At 44.1% G+C, this 15,487-nt stretch overlaps 2 protein-coding genes across 2 annotated transcripts; one reads left to right on the forward strand and one right to left on the reverse strand.

Annotated features, from left to right (window-relative positions):
* Nucleotides 1-5,644: 5,644 nt before the first annotated feature.
* On the forward strand, nucleotides 5,645-6,769 carry LOC104030496 (uncharacterized). Its single transcript, XM_075724294.1, has 2 exons — nucleotides 5,645-6,244; nucleotides 6,359-6,769. The coding sequence occupies exons 1-2, from the start codon at nucleotides 5,645-5,647 to the stop codon at nucleotides 6,767-6,769; spliced, it is 1,011 nt and encodes a 336-aa protein (XP_075580409.1).
* Nucleotides 6,770-13,917: 7,148 nt separating this feature from the next.
* LOC104030497 (uncharacterized) lies at nucleotides 13,918-14,448 on the reverse strand. Its single transcript, XM_009482220.2, has one exon. The coding sequence runs from the start codon at nucleotides 14,446-14,448 to the stop codon at nucleotides 13,918-13,920; it is 531 nt and encodes a 176-aa protein (XP_009480495.2).
* Between the last annotated feature and the right edge of the window lie 1,039 nt (nucleotides 14,449-15,487).

A 15,487-nucleotide genomic window follows, 5' to 3' on the forward strand; every position in this document is an offset into this window, starting at 1 on the left:
CATTCCTGAGCTCAACTGCATGAATGAAGCAACTGAGAATTAGGCTCTTTGATGTGATGGCTGACTGGAAAGTGTTCCTGTTGTGCCCCATGGGTTTTCAATGAGGCAATCTGTTGTACTCGAGAAGCACAGTAATTCTGCAGAATCAGTTAGGAATAAATTTAGGCAGGTCATTAGGAGAATGTGCAGTGCAGAAAGACTCTGGAAGAGGCTGCCAAATCAGAAAATCGGAATCAAAATACGGAGCAAGCTTTAAGATGGAGGTTGGTGAATTTATGGAAGAGGTTTTATAACTATGAATGCAGAGTCACAGACTTAATCCAGTGATTCATCCATGCGCGTCTCTTGAGAGTTGTTAAACTAATCCATTGATATAGGTTTAATAGGAAACCCTCTGGTTCCTGGGAAGCTCAGGTGCTGTATTGCAGCAAAAATGAAGAGGAATCATTCATGAAATAACAGGAAAAAAAAAAAATTGAAGCATGGACTTTTCATATCCAGTACTTGGATACTACAGCATTTGGCCATCCCTGTGGGTGACCAGCTTCTTGTCTTCTGTCTCATGACTTAACACTCAGTCTCCAGCACTAGGAGAGAAGGTGCTTTAGTGACTGGACTCACAGGCAGACAGACCGATACTAGGAAATTCAGTAACAGGTAATTAAGTCTTTTGTCTCGTGAGATGAGTTAATCAAGATGTCCACCCTAAAATGATGACAGACACAATAATAAAGAACAAGATGGGGTGTTAACGAAACAGTGTCTAATTAAGCCATCAGGGCGAGCCATGTCTTGGGAGATCCAGTTCAGCAACTTCTGAATCACACCAAGACATGAAATCCAGGAGTGCAACAGCTTCCTCAGAACGTTTTCTCTGTGCACAAAGCTTCAAAGCACTGGACAGAGAAAAATCAAAGAGGATCTGTGCAGACGTGAGGTGAGGATCACAGCGAGCATTTCACAACCTGAGCTGACGTTCTCTGCAGTGGTCCTCACTTCTAAAAAAGCTGATCCTTTTTTTCACATTGAAGCAATGCAGCTTCAGGACCCTTAGAGATATTGAGACACTCATCTCAATGATAAACCAGATAAAGATGACAGCTACAGACCTCCATTTAGAGCTGCTAGCATAACTGCTGCGTACCTCCCAGGGCATCTTAGACTTTTGGGGACTTAATTACATGATGAGCATTTGCAAGGCCACTGATGGGCTGATAGCAGTGCAGCACCTACCTAAGCTGTGTGGGAGCTGGAGTAGCATTTTCTGTCTAGGAAGGATGGGCTCAGGCCAGTATTTTTCTTACTTGTGGTGTTATGTTCCCTGCAATTAGTGATACAACTTCAGTATCAACTGGGAGCTGAGCCGGGCTCCACCAGGTAAGAGCTGAGGAGCTGCTTAGCTCCACGTTCACTGCAAAGCCACCTTACTCAATGCACGTTTCTCCCGTAGTTTCCCAAATGTTTCAGTAAGGCAGGTTTCACTGTGTATGACATTTGCCTCTAAAAATAGTCTGTGCAATTCACATGGAAGGGGAAAGCAATTACACCTCTACTATGGGAAAAACATTCACTCCCTTTCCACGGTCTGACTTCAGAGCCTCTTCGATGATAATTACCATCATTTTTCTGCTGAGGTTGCTGACATGGAGGTGAAGTGACCTCCCCGAGCCTCTCCAGACCTTTATCCAAACCAGTGTTTAAGGTCAGGATGGCCCCACCTCCTGATCTCCAGACAGGGTTCAGGTCGTCTCCCTTCCAGCTATGGAAAGTGATTTTTCTTTAATCACTCGATGTTGCAAGTTGAGGCTGGAAATTTGACACCTAAATATTCCAGAAACCACACTGCTTGCTGAAATAAAAGCAATGTCTCAACACAGAGCCATGGCTGTACAGCTGTAAGTCTTTGCCTCAACACTGCTCCACAAGTGCTACGTGCCCTGTTTCTCCCAGGTGCTCTAGTTGATGGCCATAACAAAGGTTACTGAAACTCTGACCTGAAGATGCATATTCACCTGTGAATATTGCACAAATATTCAAATGCAGTGTTTGATCTAATGAAATGCACTGTCTCCTTTCAAACCCAGCAGCTCTGTCGTCTTCAGGCCAACAAGTGCAATGATAAAACACTTTTATTATGAGTCTGAGCTTACTCCCTCTACCTTTCTGCTTTGAAGGGCTATGTTCCAGGAGCGTATCTCAGCAGAAGGGCTATTTAGATAACCACAAAGCATGTCGCTACCTAGAAAGCGGACAGGCAGGTTCTCTGCTGCTGGAAAGTGTCCTAGTTCCTGCCTTCAGCAGAGCTACGACTGCAATTTGTACCAGCAGAGCAGCAGGTGGGGCCTGAGTCAGGGTTAGGTCTTGGGCTGGGATATTCCCCTCGCTAGCGAAGGCTGGCAACGAAAACTAAGCAGCTTCCAGAGCCAGCCAGGCAGGCAGCAAGGCAGAGCCCCACCTGCCATGAGGTAAGAAAGGAAGTTGCGTGGATGAAGTCACGCTATAGGAGAAGAAGATGTGGTCTAAAATTCAGGTGTTCTGTCCTTCAGTTGCCAAATGATTATTAACAGAGGAAGTTACACCACAGCTAGAAACAGTTTCTTACATTTGCAGCCTACGAGTCCCAGCCGGTGACGGGTACCAGCTCAGCCTGTTGCAACGATTGCATCTGGAGTGCGTGCTCTGATAAGAGCTCTGGTAAAATGGTGGAGACAGGACAAAGATAGTTCCAAGACAACCAAATATGATGAAATTCACCTCTGTGTGGGACGCGTCGTCTCCGCTGCTGAAAATAATCCTACCATCAGAAATGAGGACTGTTTGACTTGTATCCTGATAGCTCCCTGAGATTTTGAGGATAATAATCAGTGAGATATTTTCACTCAATAAACTTTTTTCACATGGAATAATGTTTAAGGAATAAACTGTATATGCTACAAGCTCCCTTTTTTTCACATGTAGATTGAAACATCTTTTCAAATGCCATTCTGGCACCTACATGAGACCAGTGTCCAAATTCCATTTGGATGTGATAAATCTTGCATGCTATTAAAAAGTCCCTTTACTTTTCACATGATACATGGAGATAAACTCACTTCCCTCTTCTGTCACATTTAGATGGGTGGGAGCTGCATCTTCTGTACCATGGAAAATAACACGCATTAAAAATTATCTGTTCTGAAATGAAAGAATAATGAATCTATGAAGATCTTCATGGGGAAAAAAAAAAAACAACCCATCCATCACGAGTTTATAGAATCACAAGAAAGTCACTTTAGAGAATTCACTGATGAAAAGCAGGTGAGAGAAGTGCAGGTTAGCCCCCCTTTCTTAAACTACAAATACATCCTAAGAAGCGGGGGCATTAGCGGACATGAAGTGACTCAGTTGCATGTGTTGAAGTGGAACCACGCTGGCTGACACCACACCAAGACCCCTGATCTTGAAGGGGTCTGCAATGAATGTATTAACCTGAGGGTATGACCTTTATTCACACAGAGAGTTTTTTGTTGATTTGGATTAGTCAGAAAGGGGATTAAAATGCATTCTGCACCAAAAGTTTCTCTTCACAATGCCTACGTGTAAAACAAGTCTGTGGAGGAAATGCACAACGGCAGTTGTGAAAGAATGAGCTCATTACCTAGGAGGACTCATTCCCAGAAGGCAGGGCTTTGAAACCATATAAAAGTTCTCAAATCTCTGTGCTCCACCATCCACTTGACTTCGTGCTTCTCCCTGTTGACTGGTTGGGTAAGTCAGAGAATACTAATACTTTTTTTGTGATGTCTACAATTTTACTGTTTGTCTTAATGTAGGCAGACTCTTTAAAGAAGTGTTTTATTTGATACCTTTGAATATGCAAAAGATTCCTGCGAAGAAAAGAAATTTGTGGGCATTGGGGTAGGACAAGCAGTCTTGGAATGACTCTGCAAGGCAAATTCAGATTGTGTGTAAATCTGAGGATAGTTAAGTGCTAAATTAGACCCTTTCTGAAGAAGAGATTAGATAAAATTATGTTGGTTTAAGTATAATTGATCCTGCCTTCAGGGAAGGAGAAGGTCTAAATGGCCTCCTAAAGCTCCTTCCAAATCTATTTTCTGTGATTCTGCTATTTATAACAAGAATGTTTTTTAAATTTCAGTTTCATTGAAGAATTACTTTGTAAAAGATAGATTTGGGAGTATGAGGGGCTGTAGCGAGCAGAAGGGTGAAAGTATTCCTAGTGTGCTGTCTCATTCATGCTAACCATGTCAAGAGCAATATATTAATTTGGCTTAAGATCTTATCAGGTCCTTATAAAGAAAATAGCAAGAGGCAAGTGATATTGATCTGGAGGATCTAGAAGAATGTAGAAGAGAGGAATGAATTTGCTTTGAAGATGTGCTGAGAGGAGCAGGCAACATGGGGAAGGGAGAACAAACTTGCACACTCTCACATGATCTGTGTTGGTGCTAGTCCTGCACTGAGGGCACTTAAAAATGTCCCTGACAACCAACGCTTCTGTGATTCTAACCTTTTATTTGTGCCCTTAGATTGCCTTTAGAAAAACAGCAACACAGGCTTTACCAAAGACACAGCACCAGTCCAGCTGAGCCTGGTGCCTGCCTTCAGCAGCCCACAAAACAGACGCAGTTTCATAAATTGTTAGGAAAACCCATTTGGCCTGTTGCATATTACTGGCCTTGGGAGAAGAAATCCCTCCTGATTATTCTGATTCATGCAAGCTACAGGTATTATTAGTGGCCATAATAATCCAGAAACACAGGGACACATTACCACTGCTAATTCTTTCCATGACAGTTGGAAGGACTGTGCCACAGGTAACCTCAATGCATTACATCATCAATGAAGTCAGAGTGAAACCAGAGCAAGAGGAGGAGTTGGCCTATTGTTACTGTAAAGACTCTTAATACTACAGAAAGATATCAGCTTACTGGTGAGGTCCACCTTGAGGCCTTAGCACCTCAGGTTTCTAATTCCCACTAAAATCTGAAAACCATTTTAAAAGGGGCAAAATCAAATTAAGTATTTCAGTTTTGTCAATGTAAAATATCCTGTTGGGCCCAGATTTATATTTTTCGGTACACCAAACATTTGCAAATGTTTGTCTTCAGCATTCATTATTATTATTATTATTATTATTATTATTATTATTATTATTATTATTATTATTTTGACTTTCTGAAACTGCTATCAAACCAGCAGTTCTGTTATTTGCCAGCTCCTCTCATCAATTCCCCAGGACAGAAATGAAAGGAAGTTAACCTGTTTGGAAGAGCCAAGCAACAGGAGGAAGAGCTCTGAAGTGTAAATCAGCTCCAAGTTCAAAGGTGTGGCTCTACCTCAGTTAGACCTGACAGGGCTGTCCCACACTGCAGAACAGAAAGGAAGAACAAGATAAGACAGGGTCAGAGCAGGAGCTGAAAAGCAGGATGAAAAAGAAAGAGCAAATCATAATTCTTTCTGAGCCACACTGCCTTGGGAAACCAAGGACAAACTAAGAGAACTTTACTCAAACTAAGAGAACTTTACTCTGGCAGCTGATTCATGTTTCTTATAATCGTTTCACCTTTATCCCAATGCAGTTCACTTAGCAGAAACAATAACATTCTGACATTTCTTTCAGACAACCTTGTTTCCTGCAAAGATGTCTTTGAATCAAATGCAAATCAAGCAGGAAATCACCCTCCCACCTGGCCTGAGCAAAACGACTTCAAAGCAAAGCCAAGAGCCTGTGCAGTGCACTGAGCCGGTCCAATGTCCACAGCAGCAACCTGAAGTCCAAGTCCCAACACCTTGCCCAGAACCAGTCCCAGTAGTAGTGGTACCATGCCCAGAAAAAACAGTGCCATTGCCAACACCAGTGGTGGAACCAGGCAAGGGAGAAACACCAGTGGTCGTGATACCCAAGTGTCCACCCCAGGAGCAGCAGCAGCAACAGCAATGCAAGCTACCACCAACTTTCCCGCCTGTATCATGCCCTGAGCCTGTTCCATGCCCTGAAGAGAAATCAGTGTGCAAAGAGCTGCCTGTGCCAGCCCCTGTTTCCTGCTCTGAACCAACTCCATGTGTGCTGGAGAAGCAGGAGTGCAAGGAGATCCCTGTGCCACTTCCTGTTACCTGCTCGGAAGCTGCAGCATGTCCGCAAGAGAAGCAGCAATGCAAGGACATCCCTGTGCCAATCCCTGTTCCATGCCCTGAACCTGTACCATGTCCACAGGAGAAGCAGGAATGCAAGGAGATCCCTGTGCTCACCCCGTGCCCTCCAGAGAAGCAGGAGTGCAAGGAGATCCCCGTGCCAATCCCTGTTCCGTGCCCTGAACCCACACCATGTGCCCAAGAAAAGCAGCAGTGCAAGGAGACCCCTGTGCCGATCCCTGTTCCATGCCCTGAACCCACACCATGTGCCCAAGAAAAGCAGCAGTGCAAGGAGATCCCTGTGCCGATCCCTGTTCCATGCCCTGAACCCACACCATGTGCCCAAGAAAAGCAGCAGTGCAAGGAGATCCCTGTGCCGATCCCTGTTCCATGCCCTGAACCTGCACCGTGTCCTCAGGAGAAGCAGGAGTGCAAGGAGATCCCTGTGCCAATCCCTGTTCCATGTCCTGAACCTGCACCATGTCCGCAGGAGGAGCAGGAGTGCAAGGAGACCCCTGTGCCAATCCCTGTTCCGTGCCCTGAGCCAGGGAAGTGCTCCCTTCCGGAGAAGTGTCCTCCCATCGAGCAGCAGCAGGTGAAGCAGCCTAACCAGTGGCCACCCATGCAGAAGTAACTTGCAGCTGACAAGGGAAGCCCTGAAGAGAGAAGATGATTGCAAACCCAGACCTCCTCTCCCCGTGCCTCACAACCAGAGGTCACTTTCCAACACCCTTTTATTCGCTGCAGAATTTCTGTTAAGCACAGCTTCCAGCTCCCCCTGCAACTAACACTACCGTTATCCCGTACTAACAGCCGTACGCTAACTGACACACCAGGACTGTCAATAGATAGTGAGGCTTCAAGCGGTGTTGTAGGCAGGTGCGTTCAGCTTTCCAGTGGCCTGAACTTCTGCCCTCTCCCAATCATCCCCCTGGCTTTTATAGGCCCAGAGAGAGACCAAAGAGCATGATGGCACGCAAGAGTCAGGGTTCATTAAGCTAAATATTCAAACTTAACCCAAATGCAGTTAGGGACCTAGAGCTCATTGTCCAGAGGCGCGCGCTGCCTCCTGGTTTTCATGCCTTCCTCCCCAGCTCCCTGTACTCAAAAGCCATCTCCCACCTTGCATTTAGGGGTTTTGCCTATCAATAATAGGATTTGAGGTTTGTGCAGAACCTGCTGCTAAGGGGCTCTGCTCAATGGCAATAAGACTTTCTGAATCATGACTCCATAGTGCTGAATATCTTATGCAATTTAAAAAATCCATTGGGTTAGAGGAAGTAGAAAAATTTTTGCAAAAGAGCCATCACCTCTCAACTATCTGCTTAGCTGAATTGGTAGTAATCAGTGCTTTCCTCAGAGAGCTCACCTTGGATTTTCTAGGATGTGTAAAAGAACAGCTCAAGCTGAGATTATTTATGGAAAATATATAGATAATTGAATCAAATCCAGACATGTTTTGAAATAGATTAACCTCAGGCGTGGCTTCCATCTGTTAGACAGGATAAAGGAGGAAGCATACACAGTGCTGTCTCAATTACACCCTGGAACATGTTTCACCACACGGTGTTGTTGCGTATGTATTTGGTACTTATCTCTAATTATTTTAGGCTGATAATTGTATCTGGGATTTATTTCACTGTGAAAACCAACAATAAAAATTACTTTGAATACCAAGTTGTGGAGATTTTTAATACCTTCTGCTTAAAAAGATGAAAAGGAGCCTCAGCTTGCAACAGGCAGTCATTTTTTAGGCTCACAGCTGGGCAAATCAGGACCCAGAAACTCGGGGGCTCGCAGGGCACCCTGGCTCCACTGCTCCTCTGCAGGTGCCCAGGCTGGAGAACTGGCAAGAGTCCCCCCGCTGTCAGCCCATGGGCTGGCCAATGGCACTGAAACACCTCTGAGCAAGACACCCCATCCCAGAGCATGGCCCACAGCACGGGCTCACACCGCGCTGTCCCCATTTGAGCACATTCACAGCCACTCTGCGACCTTCGGCAAACACCAGGCATGGGCGCATCTACAAGGCAGGTTGCAAGCACAAGCAAACAAGTTTTTCCCACACTTCAGAGGAGCCAGGAGCGATGTAATCTCACTAGTTTGGCCCTGTACGTGTTAGATACATCCAACCTCATCGTCTGATCACAGAATCACACCGAGACACGCAGCTTCTGGTTTGCAGAGCAAGCTTATGTCTATCTGCCAGGCACCAACACCATATCACTCAACAGTTTCTGTATTTCTAGTTTTCCTCCTCTACTCTGCCATACAGCTGACTGGAAAATCAATTAGCTGAGCCAGGATGTCCTGCTGAGAAACCAAAACATTCTGAATCCTCTTTCTGTTTCTTTTAAAAGAGAAACTGTTTGTTCTGAGCAAGCAAAAGCTTCCTCTCAGTGTTAAAGGCTTCCAAAAACTGTTTTCCTCCTAGCAGTTATAGTACAGTTTAAACTCTAAAACCATGGTTAATTGTTTTGATAGACCCAGAAGAATATACTTCAGAATATTCTATCTTGCAGAAAACTGAGTTTCCGCAGTTTAGGATGAAAACAACTCGTAGGATTGCCCCTGAGAGGGGAAGCACATTGATACTGAGCCAGTTTTGGCACCAAGGCAGCAGCTCTGCCTAAAGGACCCTGAATTTAAATGGTCTTTCAAGAAATTGTGATCCTTCTGTGTCCTGTTTGCTCTGGACATTTCTGGTCTACCTGGTTAATAATAGCTGGAGGTTTCTGGATCTATCTGAAATAAGATACAGACAAATAATTCCTTGGGAAATCCGGAAGGCAAATGTGCGTGGGTCCCTGTGTAAGTGTGCCTTATATACAAGTGTATGTTTAAAAGTAATTCTTTGGCTAATAAAACAAAAACAATAGAATGAATGACACTAGTAAAGTGAAAATAAATATCAGGAGCAAGTAATGAGGTTACTTATAATTTTATTGTAGCATGTTCCAAGTTAAATATCAGAAGAAAATGGCCCCACATTTTTTTAATAGTAGAGGATGAGAAAATCCAAGTTAATGAATTACATCTCTTTGTAAACTAATTTCTGCTTGCAAACAGAAGAGGCACACTGCAAATTTCTAGCTATTCTGGCAGAGCCAGCAGGCAGGAGGAGAGCTTGGAAGTAAGCATTTGCATCTTCCGTCGTAGTTTGTGGCCATTGCTGTTAGTGCTACTTCTGCTTTGGGCACTGCTGCTGCTGTTGTTGCTGCGGGATGCTCTTCACGGGACACTTAGCTTGCCCTTTTGGGGGCTGGCATTGCTCCACACACTTTGGAGGACACTTTTCCTGGCATTTTGAAGGTATTTGCTGCTGCTGTTTCTGCTGGTGGGAAGACATCTGTACTAAGCCTGGAAGAAAACCAAGGTGCCATTTCAGTTATTTTAAGCCCTACACACTTCTCCCTTCTGGATATTGCAGTTTTAGTCAGTTCTTCAGCTTTGACATCAAACCAATAGTGAAGAGACTTTAAAAGTTTATCCTACCAGCAAAAGCACATAAAACAACCTTGGAAATCCCTGAGGATGCTGCTGTTCAGACCAAATTTATGTTGGTGACTCCAGTTTGCTGTAAGTGCCCCATATTGCTTTTCCAGGCTCCCACTACAGTTAGCTGCTATGGAGATCAGCCGTTCTGCTGAGGCCTCAGGGCATGACTGTATATAAGCATAAATGAATACAAGAGGCAAGCACCAGCCTAATAAAGTTGGGATCCAAGAAGGTAAATGGCTACAGAGGTGGAAGGAAGAGAAACAATGAGAGGAGTTTTCCTTCTTTCCCTCTGCTCGCTATTTTCTGAACACTTCAACTTTGACAAGCTAAGAAGCAACACAGATTTTAATGAAAGCATACTTAGTTCAACAAAAACCTCAGAGCAGTATTTAAAACTAGTCAGAGAGAAGCAGAAAGCTGGTGACATTTCAGTATTGCAAATGGTTTTGAAAGAGACAAATCATTTGATATCAATCCTTTCTGGCAACAGCCATGTCTCTGCTTAGTTCATTGAGACCCTCAGAGCAGGAGCCATGTCTCTAGCCATTAAATGCAAATGAACTGTCTTCCTGCTCAGTGAGGATATGATTTTATACAAAAAGAGTGAAACTCAGAGCCCTGGATATCCAGGGGACTGCAGCTACCAGCCCATGGCTGCTTGACAGATGCAAAACGACCTGCCAGCAGATGCCATCCTTTGGTAGCTGATACTCAATACTCAGTGGTTACCCACAAGGATTCTTATCAGTTGGGAAAAAATTATGAGGGTTGACAAGGGTTTGCTGTTCCAAAGACTCAGCAAGCCACTGTCTGCAGCCTCAGAAAGTCTCAACATAATATGGCTTTCACCAGTACAGAGATGAAATTGCCAGGGAGACGAGCCAAAACTGTTACTAGAGAAACAAAATAAAAAAAAAAAAAAAAAAATCACCCTGTCTCCCAAGAACAGAGCACCAGAAACCCCCACATATACAGTTCAATGCACACAGAAGGACTCACCTGGTGTCCTCTGCTGTTGAAGGAATGGAAGAAGAAGCCACTCAGATTAATGGAGCCTCCCAAATGGCAGGCTTTTATACGCTTTCCGAAGTCAGCCCCAGGAGCTGATGACAACAGATTAACTTGATGACCAGAATCTTTCACAACCAGAACTTGCTCCACTGACACCTGGACTTCAGTCAAGGTCTGTGAGAGATGCTTCCTCTTCCAGGTGTGGGGGATTTGTTGTTTTTAATGCAAGGCACACCCAATCTGCTAATAACTGGCTAATTTATTAATAATTCATCTTGTCCCGACCCTGGGCAAAGATCCCACAACTGAACTCAGATTTGAGACATGGCTCAGATCCGCTCCAGAGTTAGCAGAACATGTTTGCATAAAGTCTAGGTGTTTCCTGATAGTTTTGTCTGTGATCACCAGGACAGATCTCCAGCTGGCATAAATCTGAGTGGGGTGGAGGAGCTCTGTGTGCTGCCTCCCAGCTTCTGGGAAGGGCAGCAGCTCTGTGTTTGGCAGTTTGTGTTTTGGGGTTTTGTTTCTATCCTTCTCTATTTTCCATCCCCAAAAGGGGGATGAAACATTTTATATTGCCAAGAAATTAGAAAGCTTTTCCCTTTTTTTTTTTTTTGCACTTTCACATAGCTTTTTGCTGAAGCAACTAAAACTTTTTTTTTTTTTTTTTTTTTTACAAACACTGGGTTTGGCTTGCTGAAGTTGTGGCAGAATTTCTTTTTTCTGGGGATGGATACATGTTTCAGAAAAATGTCAATCCCCTTGAAATGTTTCCAAGGAAGGAACAGAGAGAATGTTTCAAGTGAAATATTGTCTTTAACTCTAGTGGAAAAGGTAGTTCAAGCCTCCCTTGAGCATTCCTCAATGCTATGCCCTGTGGGGTCATGTTCAGCCCTATGAATTACAGTCCAGTCTCCATTACAGATGTGTGATACCTGGAGAGATGATGGACATGGCTTCCACTGGGTGTAGGAGAGCAGAAGGTGCCAATGGAAAAAATATCATCCTACATCTTAACATCCCTCCCTCATGCCTGATTTACCGGGGGTCTTAATGACCCCGAGGCTGACATGGACCAAAGGTCACCAATTTGTTGTAAATATACAGGAAAATCTTAGCGATGCTCAGAACTAACCACGGGTGCATAGGAGAGCAGTGTGTCAGGGCTTTTGCAACACATTTTCCTACAGGCACAGGAAGCATGGTGAGCACAAACCAACAGGTCTCTTCTGCCACTTCCTCTCGGGTTTTCAGAGCTGCGTGCTCCCATCTGTGATTACTGTGCCTGGTGCAATGCTCACAGCAGAAAGGGAGAGAAGAAAAAATTTTAAATTACTAACGCAGCTGATAGAGCTGGATGAAGATGCTTGGAAATCAGTCATAGGTGACTAACCTATGGGATGGATCTCATTAGTAGCTGCATATGACTTCCTGACTAAGATTTTTTCCATGCCTGAAAGCAGGCACGGATGCTACAAATGTGGCAGCGGCAAGCAGTTATTAGCAAGGCAGAGTTCATTGCTGAATCCCCAAGGGTTTGCATTCAACAGCAGGAATTAGAGATGCACGTTCCTAGTCTCCCTCTCCACTTCCGTGCTGTTGAATATCAGGTCCACCTACCCCTGCTTTGTCTACCTGAACTGAAAGGTGTGTTCAGGTGTAGAATTTGTTTGTCTTACTGAGACATGTTTTGCCTATCATTATTCCTGTTTGATGGTGTCACCTTTTGGTGTTGACAGAAAAAACACAAAAAGGAATCTACTGTCAAACTCTCTACACCTGCACACAAGGTTTCATTAAAAGCTGATTTGGTAATAGTGTTTACACACACCTAAATATAACTCTTTTCTTTTCTAGATTAGATGTTCTCCACCCTTGCTGTAATGATATGGTGGGTGGATAGCAATTCTCTACATCCCAGACATGGAAATTGTGTGGCCATGATGGAGACAGAGGTAAGCAAGTCACATGCACAGTATGGAAGACAATGGGAGCATTATCTCTGAAACGCAGCATTTAAATGAGTATAACATCCCCCCAGACAATGGGCCTGCTTCAGTTTCAAAATTATGATTCCAAATAAAGAAGATGCATTTACAAGGGAGTTAAAATGCTATTGTACCTGCCAGATGTTAATGAACCTGAAATGCCAACGGCTCTATCAGTCAGGGATGTGACTTCTCATTGCAGATGGGGAACAGATAGGTAACAAAAGTGAGACCTGCCCAAAACCACACAAAATATCTGCAGCAAACCTGGGAACAAAATTGCAATCTTGCAGGGCTCGGACCTGTTCCTGAACCACAAAAAGATTCATCTCCTGAAGCCAAATCCCCTACTTGCTATATTTAGCCAGTGAGAATCATGGGAAGAATTCATCAAAAATAGCATTTTCATCTCCATCAGAATGTTTTTAAGAAATAATTAAAATCCCAGCAAGAACATTTTAATTCCTTCTTTCTTGGATTTGGGGCTTTCTTCCACTTTAATTAGCCTTTTAACAGTTTCTAAGACTTGCCTCCAAAATCCAGAGACATAAAGATCAAAATTCTATCATTAATAAAGACAAAAATTAAATTTCTATCATTATTTTCAAGTAGGACAAAGTTAATTTTTTTTATATCAGTCAGAAAAGTATTGAGTGGATGATGGTTTTTTTATGGTATTAGAAGACATTGCTCCATGTTATAATGCATGCTCTCTCTGTTTACAGCACTGCATTGCAGCTACAAATCCTCCACAACCATAACAGCTTTCAGAAGGAAAACTAAAGGAAGATGTTCTTGGGTCTGAAGATGTGGAAACGCAGAGATGAAAGAAAAACAAAAGACACATTATGCCATTGATGGTCAGTTTTTATTGCTGCACATAGACATTAAAAGACAAGAGGACATACATTAAAAGACAAAATGAGAATTAAAGAATAGAAAGGGAGACATCTTCCAACATTAACTGCCTACATCCCAGCCATTGCTAAATAACTTCCCAAGATGCCTAGCAGTATAATATTGGCCAACGGCAGTTACCAAGAAAAAGGTGCTGAGATAACAGTAGCAGAAGTATCATAGGAAGCAAAGATACAGGTTGGAAACATTCAGAAAAATATTTTCCAAGACAAAGAGAGCATGGGGTAACCAGGTCAGGAGAGGTCTTGGTACGTCGCAGGTGGGTCTGTAACCTGTTTTTCATTCCGTGGACGCTCATGAGCCGATGGATATTGCAATGCACCAAAGCATCAGGGCTGCATGCAAGGCTCGTGTGCTAAGGCAATCAGCATGGGTGGGAGCAGACCGTGCTGCATGGCTCCAGGCACACCGTCTCGCACGAATCAACGCACTTGGTGGCACACACCTCCACGCATGGGGGTGGGCAGGGCTCCACGCACTTGGTGCAGCACTGAGTGACGCAGGGCTCCGCGCACTGGGTGGTGCACTGGGTTGGGCACTGAGTGGCACATGGCTTTATGCAGACGTCGATGCACTTAGGGGGGCAGACCTCCACGCACTGGGTGCTGCAGGGCTCCACGCACTGGGTGCTGCAGGGCTCCACGCACTGGGTGCTGCAGGACGTGGTGCACTGGGTGGCACAAGGCTCCACGCACTGGGTGGTGCAGGATGTGGTGCACTGGGTGGCACAGGGTGTTGGGCAGACCTCCACGCATGGTGTGGAGCACGGCTTCACACAGACGCTGCCGCAGGGTTCTACACACACCGTCTTGCAGGGCTCCACGCACTTGGTGCATTTCTGCACGCAAATGGGAGGAGGCAGGCAGGGCTGTTTGCACTGCTCGTAGCAAGACATCCTTCCGAGGTGCTGGTAAAGCTAAAGACAAAGAGAAAAAGAGAGATACAAAATCAGGGCACTCGCGCTTTCTTCTCGAGCCACAAATCACAACCTGAGCTCTTGAAACATGTGTAGCAGTTAGCTGTTGGACTGAGAAAAGGACTGTTAGAAAAAATTGCATGTATGAATGATTTCTGGATTCAGAAATATGCAACTAACACTGCCAGATTATTCCTTCCTTTCTTGGGAACGTGCAAGCATCACTGTTAGAAAGACTAGAGCCATAAACCCTGAATTTTATAGAATTGCCTACAGTTAAACTTTGTAGAAGCCATAACATGAAAATACTTCATTTCCTTATTTTCTTAATTAAATCAGCAGACATTCCAGGGCCCATGTTTTGTTTATCGCTTCTTCAGTTCCTCACGTGCACCACAGAGCACATCCCCCTTTGTGTAGATGTTGAGCTGCTAATGTCCAAGGATAAAGCCCAAAGACCACAAATTCAGACGCTATCCCAAATTCTTCAGCTGTATATCACATTACGTCATTGGAGTTGTATCAAAATTAATGGGCTCATCCTTCCATAAGAGAAGGGTTGGCCCAGAGGCTTCAGCTCCTATTTCCAATTCATTTCCTCATCTTGAATTCTCCCAGATGTCTTCTGCATCTTTGCCCTCAGGTATTCTGCAGCTTCCTTCTTCCAGATAATGCTTCTTCCCACCCATCTCTTTTGAAGTCCCAAGACTTACTCTGCAGCATCCACCAATTTATTTAATTTCCAGACTTAATGAGGTATGAAAAAATTAATGAAGATAGACTACATAATGAAGATGACAGACAGTCACCGTTTCTGAAGAGGTGACAGGACATTTGCAAGCTATGTAAGAAAGAGCAAACTAAATAAGAGTCCAACATCCTCTCCCCCATTCCAGGACAAATCCTGGAACAGAAACACCAGAAGCAAAGGTGTCCTGTGATCAGTAATATAGTCTCTTGACCAGAACAACCAAGTAACACAGCCATTGCATTATTCCCTGATAAATCCAAGAAAGAC

The sequence above is a fragment of the Pelecanus crispus genome, chromosome 22 (genome assembly GCF_030463565.1).
Source record: "Pelecanus crispus isolate bPelCri1 chromosome 22, bPelCri1.pri, whole genome shotgun sequence".
Classification (NCBI taxonomy): Eukaryota; Metazoa; Chordata; class Aves; order Pelecaniformes; family Pelecanidae; genus Pelecanus; species Pelecanus crispus.